The sequence below is a fragment of the Helianthus annuus genome, chromosome 10, assembly GCF_002127325.2.
Source record: "Helianthus annuus cultivar XRQ/B chromosome 10, HanXRQr2.0-SUNRISE, whole genome shotgun sequence".
NCBI lineage: Eukaryota > Viridiplantae > Streptophyta > Magnoliopsida > Asterales > Asteraceae > Helianthus > Helianthus annuus.
The window spans coordinates 90,159,185-90,176,837 of NC_035442.2; the positions used below are offsets into that span (position 1 = coordinate 90,159,185).

The 17,653-nt window shown below is 41.3% G+C and overlaps 1 protein-coding gene across 1 annotated transcript; it reads right to left on the reverse strand.

Moving 5' to 3' along the window:
* Positions 1–527: 527 nt before the first annotated feature.
* On the reverse strand, positions 528–2,958 carry LOC110885388 (transport and Golgi organization protein 2 homolog). Its single transcript, XM_022133079.2, has 5 exons — positions 2,682–2,958; positions 2,425–2,608; positions 1,169–1,375; positions 870–1,061; positions 528–787 (listed from the first exon to the last, which is right to left on the reverse strand). Exons 1-5 carry the CDS (start codon positions 2,762–2,764, stop codon positions 581–583), a joined length of 873 nt encoding a protein of 290 aa, XP_021988771.1. The 5' UTR covers positions 2,765–2,958; the 3' UTR covers positions 528–580.
* Positions 2,959–17,653: the final 14,695 nt, after the last annotated feature.

A 17,653-nucleotide genomic window follows, 5' to 3' on the forward strand; every position in this document is an offset into this window, starting at 1 on the left:
TAAAAATAATATTCACGTACGAAACGTACGCATTGAGGGAAAAAACAAAAAGTGGCGGTGTCATTTTGGTAATTATCAGCAACTTTAAAATTACTGGGGAAAAAGCAAAAAGTGTCTCGTAGAGTAATTTTGAGCATCTGTAGAGTAATTTTGGAAAATGTAGGGTAATTATCAAATTACTCTAGTAGAAGTAATTTTGACTTCTGTAGAGTAATTTTTGAAAATGTCTTGTAGAGTAATTTTGTTAGCATTTAGTTATGGGGTTTAGTTTTATGGTTTAGTTTTTAGCTTTTAGTTGGGGGGGTGGGGGGGGGGGGGTTTAGGTTTTTGGGGGTGGGTGGGGTTAGTGTAATTTTGATAATTACCCTACACGACCAAAATTACTCTACATGAACTTTACAAAATTACTCTACAGAAGCTTAAAATTACTCTACTAGAGTAATTTTGAAGTTGCTGATAATTACCAAAATGCGACCGCCACTTTTTTTGACTTTCTTTCAATTCGTACGTTTATTTTATTTTCACTATTTTCACGGGAACTTAACTCTACATTATGAATAGCAGAGATTATTCAAGGAAGCTATACATCATTATTCATATAATTCAAGATGAAGCAACTGACAGTAAAATGTATACATTGTACTAATTCACACTTGTCATTTTTCTCAATCGTATAAGTTTGAGTCTGCTCTTTCCACAAATCATTTTCCAGATGTTTTTCATAGAAGAACACTTCACCACTTACTTTCACAGCCAATGCAGACATGCTTCTTGTACCATAAGGTCTCTGCATATAATATCAATATTTAGGATCAAATATCATGGAGATCGTTAACGGATAACTAAAGGTGGCTGACTACTTTGTTTACCTCTGCGTGTACTGTGTTAACAAATACAGAACTCAACTCGTATTCAACCTCTGGAGAGCGGATACCAGGAAGCATGCTGATGTCATCTTTTACAGTGTTTCCCATCAGCTTATCAACCATGTCAATAATGGGAATTTCACCTACACCGTATTCATCCAAAAGATCTTTAAAAGCACGCTCCAATCTTTGAGCCTGAGTGATAATACAAAGGCAAATTTATTGACAAAGGCCACTAAAGAAACATTAGAACAATGTTCTTTTTTGCATGAGATAAACTAAAAAAGGACTTGATTTGTTACCTTAGGCCAAGGAGTGTCAAGACTTGCATTTGATAGCACATGGACACCAGGTGAAACTGTAGCCATGTAGTTGCTGTCTCCTTTCAGTCTATTGGTTACATAAACCATATTCTTGGACAAAATATCAGCAACTAGTAAATTAAACCCGTTGTATTCATCTGCTTCATTCCCAACTTCTTCTGCAAACTCCATCGGGCTTTTGTTGCTCTAGCCATTGTCATAATGAATTATAGTAAATACTTCACAAATGTGCATGATTGTTCTAGTACATCATAGTTGTTAAAAGCTATCGCCTCTTGCGCCTAGGCCCATTTTTCAGGCGAGGCAGTTGCACCTTAAGTCGAGGAAATTGCGCTTTAATTCTCCAGGTTGTGGTTCAGGTGCACATTCCGGCCAGATTCCTAGATTCCGGAGAGTTTCCGGCCAAAATTTCTAAATTCTGACAAGATTCTAGCCAGATCCGTACTTTTATCTAAGGAAAACTACTTTTCTACACTAATACACTAATATTTTAGAGCTTTTGGTACTAAATAAATGATAGATTTTGTTTATTTTATTTAAAGAATAGTATTCTTTTTCTAATACATAATATATTTTTTATTTTATCTTTTTCATCATGCGCTTTATTTTTCTCAAGCCCTTGTTTTTTTTGCGTTTTGCGCCTAGGCCCCAGGCGAGGTCTATGCGCCTTGAGTGCGCCTAGCGCCTTTAATAGCTATGTAGTACATCATTAACCAGTTCCTTGGTTTTAAAAAGCACCATGTGCACCGCATCAAGTATGCGAGGTGCAAGGTATTTAAACAAATAAGCTCTATATATGATTTAGTACATTAATAACCTATATGTACACCGTCCTCGATTCCTGATGCACAAAAACGTCCCATATACAAGAGGTGTAACTCATGCCTATGCCTCAACCGTTTTCCTGTGCCTAAGTGTACCTAGGCGCGTCTCGGGCTCAGGCGCGCTTTTTAAAACCAAGACCAGTTCTCATCAACACCTTCCGTTTTCATGATCAACAAGGTGTTGGTTCATACACATTCATTTAGTATATATCATAAAACTATAAACTAGATACAAAAAGAAAATTTATAATCAAAATACATAGTTCACCCCAATTTTTCTAAAGGCACTACTTATGATTCCTATTAGAACTAATGCAGGCTTCAGCCAAACAGGATATAAAAGCAGACACATGATCATATTGACGGGAATTAAAACAAACAGTTGGCGTGCAGTGCACAAACAAAAGAAACCTGCAAAAACCGAACCGGGAGATGGCCCCTACTCTTGGCAGCTGATATCGACTTAACCTCCCGAACATTGGTGACCAAAGCCACTCTTCCTTCTCGGCTAGACGCTAACCACGTTCCTCCAGCGGTCACATCTCTGCCACCCAACATCTTCCCTCCTTGCCACCACTTTAACGGCTCCGTCTCTCTAAATTACATATCAAGAACACTATACACATAAGTATGCGAGTGAATGAAATTGTATGGTAAATATGTCTCACCGGTCAAGATATTCATCTCGATTGGCTAATAGAAGAAGCGGGTAGAGTGGATGAGCTTGCCATAGTAAGACTGATATACACATTTTGTTGCTGGATGTGAAAACACATCTGAGGGAGATTAAGAGTTCACGGCGGCTGGGTCAACCGGTAGCTTGATTTTCAAGAGAAAGACGATGAATGTTGTGAGGAAATGTCTTTTTAAGTTTTATCACGTCTTTGATTACTTTATACAGGACTTTTATGGCGGTTATATTCCATGGATAAAATGTTATAAAACCAGGGGCGGATTTACAAGGAGTTGTCCGGGTTCACTTGAACCCACTGAATTTTAAAATTTTAATAGAAACGGTATATATAATTTTTGAGCGAACCCATAAATAAAAAATGTTGAATGAATCCACAAACAAAATTGCTGGATGGTGCAAGTGGTAAAAGCCTTTTGTTATGCGGTGAATGTTATTTGTTCGATTCCCACCTCTTTCATTTTTTAAAATTAATTTCTAACACTTTTCTTCTAGATTGATTCACAAGCAACTTTACATTTCAATAAATTTGCAAGATGCCATATTGCCTTTATTTTTTATTTCCTCTTATTTTTTTTCTTTTTCTTAAATGTTATTATGTATTTTTTGTATAATATGTCTACCATTTTCGAAAAAAAAAATATCTAAAAATTAATTTTGAAACGAGTTATGATTGTGAGAGTTGATCTATTCAAAATTGTAGAAATGTAGAATGCTACTTAGTTAATAAAAAGTTTAGAGTGTATCTGTAGTAACAAACAATGTTGTTTTGGTTATGAGGGGTTGATAATGTATAAGGTTAAGGACTTTTAGGGAAATTGAACATAATTGTCTTAGTTGTGCGTATGGTAGTCGTTGTATTATGGTTATGATGATAATGAGAGACAATATACCCTAAATATCACTTGTATAAAGTTACTCTAGGACTACATTAACTTAGTTCTTCTTAACTAGAATTTTAGAGCTAATGTTAATGAAAATTTGATATGAAATTTAGGTTTTTATTATGTTCCGCGACATGACCCGACCCGACCCAACTCGATCCGGTCCGAAAATCTTACCGTATGGTTGTGAAATTTGACCACCCATAAAAATGAACCCATAGGAAAAAATCCTGGATCCGCCACTGTATAAAATGACAAAACATAATGGTTAGCGGTCACAAAGTTATTCGAGTTAAGTTGTTGTTCCTTTTAAGGTCAAGGGTTCAAGCTCGTTGAAGACGGATTATAAGTAAGTTAAGCCGTTAAAAAAACCATAATGAGTAAGAAATCGAATCCTTAAACCTGTAACCACCTTCTGGCGTGATAATAAGTAATCGCTTTGAGGATAAGTGTGTGTATAAGGTAACAGATAGCCTGAGAATTGTGAAGGGAGGAGATTGCCATCTAGCCATTGTTTCACAGTTGTCCGACCAGGAGGAATATCCCTTCTGTCCCCTCTGTCATGGCTAGGCATGGAGGCGACGTGGCACAGGGTTATTCACTCCAGCTCAACGTCCTTTTGTACTGGCTGTCGGTCTGCCCCATTAAGATCTTGCAATCAGTGCTGACGCGCTGCCTTTGGTGCCACATGTTGTCCTTTTTGTCTGTTGGGAGCATCTTTTTGTCGTCAGATGTTTCCTTCCAGAATCTTCTTCTGAAATGCTCTCGTGTGGCAAGGCTGCCAGCTTAGAGTGGTATGGTCCCTCTGACACATGTGCATCTGTGATTCGGGATCATACATCTTCAAGCTTGTTTTGATTGTGTTTTGCAAGTGATGACTTTTGTTTTTGGATTATCATACTAGTGCTTCTTTATTATAGGACATAACCTCCCTTTTATATCAACCAACTTTATTCGGTTGCTGCTCTCATGAACTTGGCATCTTTCTAATTAATTTTTCAGCCTCTTTCGTTTTTTCATGTGTACTCGCATAAACAAATACAAGTAAACCTGTACTGAAAATAAAATTTCCTCTACCATCAAACAACTACAAATGCTAATGAGCGGATACAGGTCAGTTCTTTTAGTCGTATGCCTAAACACACGTAAACAAAATAATGGTCGATACAGTCGGATGTTACGTGCACATGAATGAATCACATAAATTATTGTTCTACACTATTACCGAACTTGGGTTTTCGTGTGTCTCCTCTCTCTTTGGCCAACATTGTTGGTTTAGTGAGTGTTGATGCAACAAATAATAGACCAAGGGTAGTAACTGGGCTGCTTAGGCAAAAGGATTTAAGGGTTCAACTTTGCCTAACGCAGGTCGTGGGGTCTCCCCACGTTTGCAAGACGTGGAGAGAGGTTCACTAGTTTATTCTTGTTGTTTGCTAAAGATCCTCCTCTGAAGTGTGCTCAGATTCGAATGATTAGCAAAAGGAATGTGTGTTGAATGTGAAAGAAAGTAACTCGCATGAAGCAAGTACTCGAAGTGAATGACCAGAGTTCTTAGGAATCAGGGCTGGCCAGGAATGTCTACTTAGTAAATGAAGTGTCTAATTTATAGGAGAAGGCATCTCTTAAAGAGGAATGCATTTGACTAGTGACCATGCTTGCAGTGAGGGACTTACCCTTTCGGGGGGTCGAAGCCTTTTGACCCGCGGATAAAAGAGTGTGCTCTGTGGACCTGCGTTACTTTTACGGCTAGTGAGTTGGTGAAGCAACCCAGAGATGTGACTTCTTACTGTTTCCGAGTTGCTTTATTTAAGCTTCCCAGGTTTTGAAGCTTTGAACCTTTTTACCTTTTAAGCACTCATGTATTAATGTCATTTATTTGGTCTTGGGCTACCCCCGTCATCAGCCCCCCAAGTCAGAGGTTTTTGTGGGATGAGCTCTGTGACACCCCAGGAAAACCAGTGAACAATACAGTTTACCTAGCTTCCTCAGTGAGTGCATACCAAATTTCGGGACGAAATTTCCAATTAGTTGGGGATAATGTGACAACTCGTACTTTACCGACTCTTAAATTACGTGTAACGGTTTAGAACTTTGTGATTTCATTGATTGATTGAATGTTACGTGCTATATGAATTAATATGAATGTGTATGTATTGTGAACCGAACGTTAACTCAACCGAACACAAGCCCATTCGGGCACACAACCGACTCGAGACCAGCCCATGTGGGTTCCGGCCCACTCCCCATTTCATACGTATATATATTATACACATCTCTTAGGGTTTTGGTTTTTCACCACTTAAACAATCTAGAACACAAACTCTTTCTCCCTCGACTCGGAACCGAAGAACCGCCGAGCATCCTTGTTGCTTTGAATCCGAATCCTCCTCTTTCTACCTCGGTTAGTATGTTATCCATGATTCCGTGTTTTATATGCTTAGGTGATGCCATGATGAATCGGATTGTATGATTTAGTATTTGGTTGGTATGAGTTATTCGATCGTTCGGGTGTTTTGAAATTCGGTTTTTGAATATTGTTAATATAGATGATACATGCTGGTTGACGTTGGTTTGTTCTTGATAGTTGGCTGTTTATATGAATTGATGGTATGGATAAATTAGTCCGAATGTATGCGAACCGGGTAGAATGCATGATAGCCAATGATTTATGATTCGGTATAGTTTTTATAATGATCTGATTGCTGTTCTTGATGTTAATATGAACATGCTTGATTCTCATGATTTGAAGTTGTATGAAACTGTTAGAAATTCGGGTTTGATCTGATTTCCGAAACTGATTAGGTTGTTAGCTTGATTTACGGAACTAATTATGCTGGTAATTAAAGAAACTGTTACACAGCCTGGTTGCGACACATGGTTGCGAGTCGAGACCATAGTTGCGGGTCTAGTTGCGACTCGTAACCATCACACTAGCACACAATCAACACAAGCCGTAACCACGGTTGCGAGTCCCATTGCGACTCGTAACCAAACCATGATGAACCGAGATCACCATTGCGACTCGTAACCAGCTGTTGCGACTCGTAATCTCCGGTTGCGACTCGAGGTCGCCGGTTGCGACTCGAGACGAGTTAATGCACGTACACTGTTTGGGCCTTCACTGTCACGGGCCCAATCAATTGGGCCCAACGATTGGATTTGTGGACTGTTTGCTATTGGACTAGTGTGCGTTTACTATTTGGGGTGAATGTTAATTGGGCCGGGTTATGTTGGGCCAAGATTAACACGCACAAGTGTGCTCTTGACTGCTAGTTGGACTACTTATCTGTTTGGGCCGATTACATGGACTCGTTACATGATTTGGATTGCTGATACGTGTACATGTTTGCCATGAATATACGTGCTATATACGAACCTGACTTGTATAATAACCATGATAGGACGTGGTTGACCATTTACTAGCTTAACTGTACTTGTTGTGTATCTGCCGAGCAAACCAAGGTGAGTTCACACAGCCAAGGCATGGGATTCCCGGGTTGGGAATTGGGTTGGATATGTTATTGTTAAAAGAGTTACTCGTACTTACGCATTCTCTAGACTATAGACCATCGTCCTCAGGTTAGTCAGGACACGTTACGTAAAGCCTACGTAACCCAGTATTTGCCATTTGTCTCCCGGGTCGGGAGGACACGTTACGTAAAGCCTACGTAACCCAATACCATCCACTGGCTTCCAGGTCGGAAGGCCACGCTGCGTAAAGCCTACGTAGCCCCCACGCGTACCATGTCCTCGGGGAAGGGCACGTCACGTAAAGCCTACGTGACCCTGTACGTTTTCCTGTTCTCGGTAAAGAAGAACACATGGTCGGAAGTTAGTCTAGTAAGTACCGTTAATGAGAAGCCCTCATTAGCCAGGATAAACATGGGAAGTGTGACAATTCGAATATTTCGCATTTATTGCACGTTCAAGTATTGTTTAGCTGTTTATTTGCACAATTGTTTACTATAGAATTGTATACGTTTTGGTATAATGAAGTGTATTGTGTGATTGTGCATGACTATGTGTTAATTGTGATAAACTTGTCAAATGTGTAAACTTGGTGGTGAAACTGTGAAATTAATTGAGATAGTGCACTATTGTAAAATGTAATACTTGAGGATGTAGAGGACAATTAGTGGAATTCTAGTGATACTTAACCCTAATCTCTTTCACTAATCATTCTCTAATCATCACAAGAATCAAAGCACGTATACCCACATTCCCTAATCCTCTCTACAACCACTTCTCATCATTCTTGGATTCACAAGTTCTTTGCATCAAGTTTGTTTGCCAATCCATCTAGAATCGAATCAAGGTAATTGTTTAATCATTGTGTGATGTTAAATTGTTGATTGATTGATGGATGTCAAAACCCTAGTTTCTCATATGATAATCTCTGCATGATTGATTGTTTCTGATTCATGAAAATGATTTGAGTTGTTGTGGAATCATTGCTTGATGATTTAGAAGCAAGATAGGTTGAATGATAGATTGATGATTGATCATTGCACTGTACAAACGTATGAATTTAGGGTTTTCATGTTCGTATGATAGCAAAACGTAACTGTTCTGATCATATTGATTCTGTGCAAATTGAAGTTCACGCATGTAACTGTCTGAGTTTAATGTTATATCATACGTCTGAGTTTAATGTTATATCATGTGTCCGAGTTTATTAAATAGAAACATGTCTGAGTTTATTTGTGAACATGGTCCGACTTTGTGTTAATCAAGAAGGTCCGAGGTTCTTGTCCCTTTGATCTACCCGAGTTTAATAAACATATGGACCGAGTATAATGTATTGATTTGGTCCGAGTATAATGGATTAATAAAGGTCCGAGTATAAAGAATTGATTTGGACCGAGTTTATTATTTGTTAAAGGTTCGAGTATGTTGGTTATTTGAATGGACCGAGTTTATTGATTAAACAATGGTCCGAGTTTAATGATGTTAGTATGACCGAGTTTAGGGTAGCTTGTTTGGTCCGAGTTTAATGGTAGTCGGTTGGGCCGAGTTTAAGTGACTATCTAAGTGGACCGAGTTTAAATGACTATTTAGTGGACCGAGTTTAAAACATGATCACCCATGTCCGAATTTGTATGTTAATTATATGCCCGAGGTTGTATGCTATGTCATGTGTTATCCGAGTCTCAAACAGGGGAACCCCCCCCCACACACACACTTGTCTGATATTGTGTAACTGTTTGATGCTGTGTAATTGTCAAATTGAAACAAGTAGCTACATGATATTATGTTAGTCCTGTTAAGCCTGTGTGACGTATGATTCTATGTGAATAATTGTGTGCAACGGTATGATTCGGCATGAGTGAACATTGTATGTAATATCGTCGTGTACACAACAAACACACACAAAGCACCGTTGTTTGAATATCGAGGATTTGTAAACCCTAATGGAACGAATCATGTGCAATATATCCTAGGTCGTGTGTAACGGACTTAGAGACTAATAAACCCTAGAAGCAATAACATACCGAGCAAACCAAGGTGAGTTCACACTCTTACCAAGGCATGGGATTCCCGGGGTGTTGGGAATGGGATTGAAAGGATAAGGATGAATAGATACACTACTGACACTATGACTAGACTACTATATTACTATCCTCGGATGTGAAGGATACTTATACTGATCACTATCCTCGGTTGTGAAGGATACTTATACTGATCACTATCCTCGGATGTGAAGGATACCTATACTGATCACTATCCTCGGTTGTGAAGGATACTTATACTATATTACTATCCTCGGATGTGCAGGATACTTATACTGATCACTATCCTCGGTTGTGAAGGATACTTATAGATACGAATAGTCTAGTGGTTATACAACGTGGGAAGCCCCCACCAATAGAACGTACTAACGGCCCAGTAGAGCCACCTGTTACAAACGAACTTACTATTACACATTTACTTTCTGTGAACTCGCTCAACTAGTTGTTGACCCTCTGTTACATGCCTTGCAGGACGTTAGGTATATGGAGCTTGCACACGGAGGAGCTGGTCGTTGTGGGGCTTGGATCTTGATCATCTTGTTAAACACTTTTGATATTTGATACTTATTTGCTATGGGTTTTACAATAATACGCTTCCGCTAAACAATGACAACTTACTTATGTTTTGGAAACACCTTTCATATGGAATTGGTTTGGTTTATATTGCATTTACTTTTACTTTATACAATGTTCTGTATGATTGGTGGCTTGATCCTGGTCAGTCACGCTCCCAAGCGGTGATACCCCGCAGGTGGATTTTGGGGGTGTGACAGATTGGTATCAGAGCCATTGGTTATAGAGAACTTGGTTTTAATATGGGGAAAACGTTTTTATTAAAACCAGACTATAACCAGAACAGTGCTCTCAACGACCCACAACGACGCTTCGCTCCACGTGCAAGACTCGACATCCTAGGTAATAAGGTTTATGTTTATTACCTGCTTGCTAGAATTGCATAGAACTTTGCTCGTAGTATGCTTACATTACTTTGCTCACTACTTGTTATTGCTTAAGAACACTTACGTGCTTACACTCTTCTGTCATCGCACTATTCGCGAACTTTTCTCACTTATGATGCCTTTGATGTGAAGATCAATGGCCGGACGTATCAACATGACTCAAGCCCAGCTAGAGGCTCTTGTTCAGGCTCAAGTTGCTGCGGCAGTTGCAGCTGCTCAAGTAGGTAGTATACCCTACAGTATAGACACTAGGATCTTTAGATCCTACATTAACTCTCGTATTTAACTTTGTCCTATTCGTACACAATAGGTCAACACGCGCAGCAGCCTGTGTGCACCTTCAAGAATTTCATGGATTGTCGTCCTAACACGTTCAGTGGCACGGAGGGAGCAGTTGGACTCCTTCACTGGTTTGAAAAGCTCGAGTCGGTTTTCGAGATGTGTGAATGCCCTGAGGCTCGCAGGGTGAAGTTCGCCACTGGCACACTTGAAGGGATTGCGCTCACTTGGTGGAACGCACAAGTGCAGATCTTAGGGTTGGCAGCTGCTAACGCCACACCCTGGAATGATTTCAAGGAACTGATTAAGAGGGAATACTGCACTAGAGAAGACATTCACAAGTTGGAAGACGAGCTGTATAACTTGAAAATGGTTGGGTCGGAAATCGAAGCTTACACCAAGAGATCAAATGAGTTGGCTGTGTTATGTCCAACTATGGTGGACCCTCCATACAAGCGTATTGAGTTGTATCTCAAGGGTTTGGCACCAGAAATCCAGAGCCATGTAACATCGGCAAATCTTGACGACCTTCAGGCCATCCAACGCCTCGCTCACCGCATCACAAATCAGGCAGTGGACCAGAACAGACTGCCAAAGCGTATCAGTGCTACTACTACCACTACTACTTCTACTACACTTGCTACTCCCAGTGAAAGTAAGCGAAAATGGGATGGGGATTCTAGCAAGGGGTCAGCTTCAGCGCAGTCGCAAGCCCAGCAACGAAAGACAGACAGTTACCAGAGTCCCAGTCAGCACTCCTCAGGCAGCCACAGACAGGGAGGGTATCGAGGAAACCTCCCAAAGTGTAACACCTGCAACAAACATCACAGTGGCCAGTGTAATAAGGTTCGTTGTCAAAGATGCCTCAAGATGGGTCATGAGGCCAAAGATTGTAGAAGCGCTCGACCTGCGAACCAGAATCAGCAGCAGCCACCAGCACAGCAGAATCAGCAGCAGGGTAACAAAGGGTGTTTTCAGTGCGGTGCAGAGGGTCACTTCAAAAGGCATTGCCCTCAGCTGAACAGAAATCAGAACAACAACCATAACAACAATCAGGGTAATGGTAACAACAACAACGGGGGAAACAACAACAACAATGGCAATGAAGCTCGTGGTCGTGCATTTGTGTTGGGTCGAGGAGATGCAGTGAATGATCCCAATGTGGTTATGGGTAAGTTCCTTCTCGACGATATTTATGTTACTGTCTTATTTGATTCGGGTGCTGATACAAGTTATATGTCCTTGAAAATGAGTAAATTATTAAAACGTACACCAACACCCCTAGACACCAAACACGTCGTAGAACTAGCCAATGGTAAAAGTGTAGAAGCCGCTCATGTAGTCAGGGGTTGTGGTATTGTTCTAGCGGGTCAGACTTTCTCGATTGATCTCATACCCATAGTATTGGGTAGCTTTGACGTCGTCATCGGTATGGATTGGTTATCCCAACATCACGCGGAGATCTTATGCAAGGAAAAAGTTATTCGTATTCCTCGCTCCAGTCAGGAACCTCTCGAAGTTCAAGGCGACAAGAGTGGTGCTGTGGTTAGCATCATCTCTTACTTGAAGGCTCAGAAATGTTTACGAAAGGGGCATACTGCCATTTTGGCTCTCGTTACTGATGCAGCAGCAAAGGAAAAGAAGCTGGAGGATATTCCAGTTGTACGTGACTTCCCTCAGGTGTTTCCTGAAGATTTACCCGGTTTACCGCCTCATCGTCAAGTCGAGTTTCAGGTTGAGTTGGCTCCTGGAGCAGCACCTATAGCTCGTGCACCGTATCGTTTAGCTCCAACCGAACTGAAAGAACTGTCGAAGCAACTGCAAGAGCTCTTGGAAAAGGGATTTATTCGTCCAAGCTCTTCGCCTTGGGGAGCTCCAGTGTTATTTGTAAAGAAGAAAGACGGTACGTTCAGAATGTGCATCGACTACCGTGAACTCAACAAGGTGACGGTGAAGAACCGTTATCCTCTTCCGCGCATAGATGACTTATTCGACCAGTTGCAAGGGTCGTGTTATTACTCCAAGATTGATTTAAGGTCAGGGTATCATCAGCTGAGAGTCCGGGATGAGGACGTCTCCAAAACCGCTTTCAGAACTCGTTACGGACATTACGAGTTTCTTGTCATGCCATTCGGGCTTACGAACGCGCCTGCAGTCTTCATGGATCTTATGAACAGGGTGTGTAAACCCTATCTAGACAAGTTCGTCATTGTTTTCATCGACGACATTCTAATCTACTCCAAGAGTCAGGAGGAGCACGAGCAGCACTTACGTCTTATCTTGGACCTTCTTCGAAAAGAGCAACTGTACGCAAAGTTTTCAAAATGCGACTTCTGGCTTCGTGAAGTCCACTTCCTAGGCCACGTGGTAAACAAGGATGGGATTCACGTTGATTCATCCAAGGTAGATTCGATCAGAAATTGGCCTGCACCGCGTACACCGACAGAAATACGCCAATTCTTGGGTTTGGCAGGTTACTACAGACGGTTTATCAAGGATTTCTCGAAGATCGCGCAACCACTTACACTACTGACACAGAAGGGTGTCACCTACCGTTGGGGCAACACGCAGGAAACTGCTTTTCAGTATCTAAAGGACAGGCTTTGCAGCGCACCTATTCTCTCTTTGCCAGAAGGCACAGATGACTTCGTAGTATATTGTGACGCATCAATACAGGGTCTGGGTTGCGTATTGATGCAGCGGGATAAAGTGATAGCCTACGCTTCTCGGCAACTCAAGGTTCACGAACGAAACTACACGACGCACGATCTAGAGCTGGGAGCTATTGTTTTCGCGCTTAAGATATGGCGACACTACCTGTACGGTACCAGGTGCACGATTTACACCGATCACAGGAGTCTCGAGCATATCCTTAAGCAGAAGGATTTGAACATGCGTCAACGACGATGGGTCGAGTTACTTAACGACTACGAATGTGCCATCAAGTACCATCCAGGCAAAGCCAATGTTGTGGCTGATGCCCTCAGTCGAAAGGACACTTTACCTCGGCGCGTGCGAGCGCTACAGCTTACGATTCAGTCTAGCCTTCCTGCACAGATACGAGCTGCTCAGACAGAAGCACTGAAGCCCGAAAACGTCAAGGCTGAAGCCTTACGCGGCTCACGACAACAAATGGAACAGAAGGCAGACGGCGCCTACTATGTAACGGGGCGTATTTGGGTCCCACTTTATGGCGGTCTACGCGAACTTGTAATGGATGAAGCTCACAAGTCTCGCTATTCGGTACATCCAGGGTCGGATAAAATGTACCACGACATCAGCACTACTTATTGGTGGCCTAGTATGAAGGCCCACATCGCTACGTACGTTGGAAAATGCTTCCTGTGCGAGAGTCAAGGTTGAATATCAGAAACCAGCTGGTCTACTTCAGCAGCCTAAGATACCGCAATGGAAATGGGAAGAAATTTCCATGGATTTTGTTACAGGTTTACCTAGATCTCAGCGTGGGAATGATACAATATGGGTCATAGTTGATCGACTCACCAAGTCTGCACACTTCCTGCCGATTAAGGAAACGGACAAGTTCTCCACTCTCGCAGACGTCTATCTTAAAGAAGTTGTTTCGAGGCACGGAGTGCCCACCTCTATTATTTTGGATCGCGATGCACGATTCACGTCAGAGCTATGGCAAGCAATGGATAAATCTTTCGGCTCACGATTAGACATGAGCACAGCATATCATCCTCAGACGGATGGGCAGTCTGAGCGAACGATTCAAACACTTGAAGACATGCTTAGGGCATGCGTTATCGATTTCGGCAACGGCTGGGAAAAACACCTCCCATTGGTGGAGTTTTCGTACAATAACAGTTACCATACCAGCATTCAAGCCGCTCCATTCAAGGCATTGTACGGACGTAAATGCCGGTCACCTCTCTGTTGGGCAGAGGTGGGGGATAGTCAAATTACGGGTCCAGAGATTGTAGTGGACGCCACAGAAAAGATAGCACAGATACGACAACGCATGGCGGCAGCACGCGACCGTCAGAAAGCCTACGCGGACAAGCGTAGAAAGCCTTTGGAATTTCAGGTCGGGGACCGGGTATTATTGAAAGTCTCACCCTGGAAGGGTGTGGTACGTTTTGGCAAAAGGGGCAAACTGAATCCGCGGTACGTCGGACCATTCGAAATCTTAGAAAAGATTGGCAAAGTAGCCTACAAGTTGAACTTACCAGCTGAACTCGGAGCAGTTCACAATGTCTTTCATGTGTCGAACTTAAAGAAGTGCTTATCAGATGAAACCCTCATCATTCCTTTTAAGGAACTCACTATCGACGAGCGGTTGCAGTTCGTCGAGGAACCAATTGAAATCACGGACCGGGATGTTAAGGTCCTCAAACACAAGAGAATCCCTCTTGTTCGAGTTCGTTGGAACTCCCAACGTGGCCCAGAGTACACCTGGGAACGCGAAGACCAAATGAAAGAAAAACACCCCCAGTTATTCGAAACCAATACATCCACTACTGAGGCTGAAGCTACTACTACTGAATTTCGGGACGAAATTCCAAATCAACGGGGGGATGATGTGACACCCCAGGAAAACCAGTGAACAGTACAGCTTACCTAGCTTCCTCAGTGAGTGCGTACCAAATTTCGGGACGAAATTTCTTTTAAGTTGGGGATAATGTGACAATTCGAATATTTCGCATTTATTGCACGTTCAAGTATTGTTTAGCTGTTTATTTGCACAATTGTTTACTATAGAATTGTATACGTTTTGGTATAATGAAGTGTATTGTGTGATTGTGCATGACTATGTGTTAATTGTGATAAACTTGTCAAATGTGTAAACTTGGTGGTGAAACTGTGAAATTAATTGAGATAGTGCACTATTGTAAAATGTAATACTTGAGGATGTAGAGGACAATTAGTGGAATTCTAGTGATACTTAACCCTAATCTCTTTCACTAATCATTCTCTAATCATCACAAGAATCAAAGCACGTATACCCACATTCCCTAATCCTCTCTACAACCACTTCTCATCATTCTTGGATTCACAAGTTCTTTGCATCAAGTTTGTTTGCCAATCCATCTAGAATCGAATCAAGGTAATTGTTTAATCATTGTGTGATGTTAAATTGTTGATTGATTGATGGATGTCAAAACCCTAGTTTCTCATATGATAATCTCTGCATGATTGATTGTTTCTGATTCATGAAAATGATTTGAGTTGTTGTGGAATCATTGCTTGATGATTTAGAAGCAAGATAGGTTGAATGATAGATTGATGATTGATCATTGCACTGTACAAACGTATGAATTTAGGGTTTTCATGTTCGTATGATAGCAAAACGTAACTGTTCTGATCATATTGATTCTGTGCAAATTGAAGTTCACGCATGTAACTGTCTGAGTTTAATGTTATATCATACGTCTGAGTTTAATGTTATATCATGTGTCCGAGTTTATTAAATAGAAACATGTCTGAGTTTATTTGTGAACATGGTCCGACTTTGTGTTAATCAAGAAGGTCCGAGGTTCTTGTCCCTTTGATCTACCCGAGTTTAATAAACATATGGACCGAGTATAATGTATTGATTTGGTCCGAGTATAATGGATTAATAAAGGTCCGAGTATAAAGAATTGATTTGGACCGAGTTTATTATTTGTTAAAGGTCCGAGTATGTTGGTTATTTGAATGGACCGAGTTTATTGATTAAACAATGGTCCGAGTTTAATGATGTTAGTATGACCGAGTTTAGGGTAGCTTGTTTGGTCCGAGTTTAATGGTAGTCGGTTGGGCCGAGTTTAAGTGACTATCTAAGTGGACCGAGTTTAAATGACTATTTAGTGGACCGAGTTTAAAACGTGATCACCCATGTCCGAATTTGTATGTTAATTATATGCCCGAGGTTGTATGCTATGTCATGTGTTATCCGAGTCTCAAACAGGGGAACCCCCCCCCACACACACTTGTCTGATATTGTGTAACTGTTTGATGCTGTGTAATTGTCAAATTGAAACAAGTAGCTACATGATATTATGTTAGTCCTGTTAAGCCTGTGTGACGTATGATTCTATGTGAATAATTGTGTGCAACGGTATGATTCGGCATGAGTGAACATTGTATGTAATATCGTCGTGTACACAACAAACACACACAAAGCACCGTTGTTTGAATATCGAGGATTTGTAAACCCTAATGGAACGAATCATGTGCAATATATCCTAGGTCGTGTGTAACGGACTTAGAGACTAATAAACCCTAGAAGCAATAACATACCGAGCAAACCAAGGTGAGTTCACACTCTTACCAAGGCATGGGATTCCCGGGGTGTTGGGAATGGGATTGAAAGGATAAGGATGAATAGATACACTACTGACACTATGACTAGACTACTATATTACTATCCTCGGATGTGAAGGATACTTATACTGATCACTATCCTCGGTTGTGAAGGATACTTATACTGATCACTATCCTCGGATGTGAAGGATACCTATACTGATCACTATCCTCGGTTGTGAAGGATACTTATACTATATTACTATCCTCGGATGTGCAGGATACTTATACTGATCACTATCCTCGGTTGTGAAGGATACTTATAGATACGAATAGTCTAGTGGTTATACAACGTGGGAAGCCCCCACCAATAGAACGTACTAACGGCCCAGTAGAGCCACCTGTTACAAACGAACTTACTATTACACATTTACTTTCTGTGAACTCGCTCAACTAGTTGTTGACCCTCTGTTACATGCCTTGCAGGACGTTAGGTATATGGAGCTTGCACACGGAGGAGCTGGTCGTTGTGGGGCTTGGATCTTGATCATCTTGTTAAACACTTTTGATATTTGATACTTATTTGCTATGGGTTTTACAATAATACGCTTCCGCTAAACAATGACAACTTACTTATGTTTTGGAAACACCTTTCATATGGAATTGGTTTGGTTTATATTGCATTTACTTTTACTTTATACAATGTTCTGTATGATTGGTGGCTTGATCCTGGTCAGTCACGCTCCCAAGCGGTGATACCCCGCAGGTCGATTTTGGGGGTGTGACAGGAAGCCCCCACCAGTAATATGAACACAAGGTTTGGGAAGCCCCCACCTTTAGTACACACTAGTATGGGAAACCCCCACTAGCTAAACATGCGCACTATACTATGAACTTACTGTGAACTCGCTCAACTAGTTTGTTGATTATTTGCTGCATGCGTTGCAGGACCTTAGGTACATTATGGAGCTTGCACAGGGAGGAGCAGGTCGTTGTGGGATACGGATCATGAACTTTATCTGAACTTATAACTATTTTGAGATTACATACTATGCTTCCGCTATTTAA

Coding starts and splice junctions, on each gene's coding strand:
- LOC110885388 (XM_022133079.2), bottom strand. CDS start 2,764: ATGTGTATATCAGTCTTACTATGGCAAGCTCATCCACTCTACCCGCTT. Junction 1,062..1,168: donor TTGACACTCCTTGGCCTAAG/GTAACAAATCAA, acceptor ATTATCACTCAG/GCTCAAAGATTGGAGCGTGC. Junction 788..869: donor TTAACACAGTACACGCAGAG/GTAAACAAAGTA, acceptor TATTATATGCAG/AGACCTTATGGTACAAGAAG.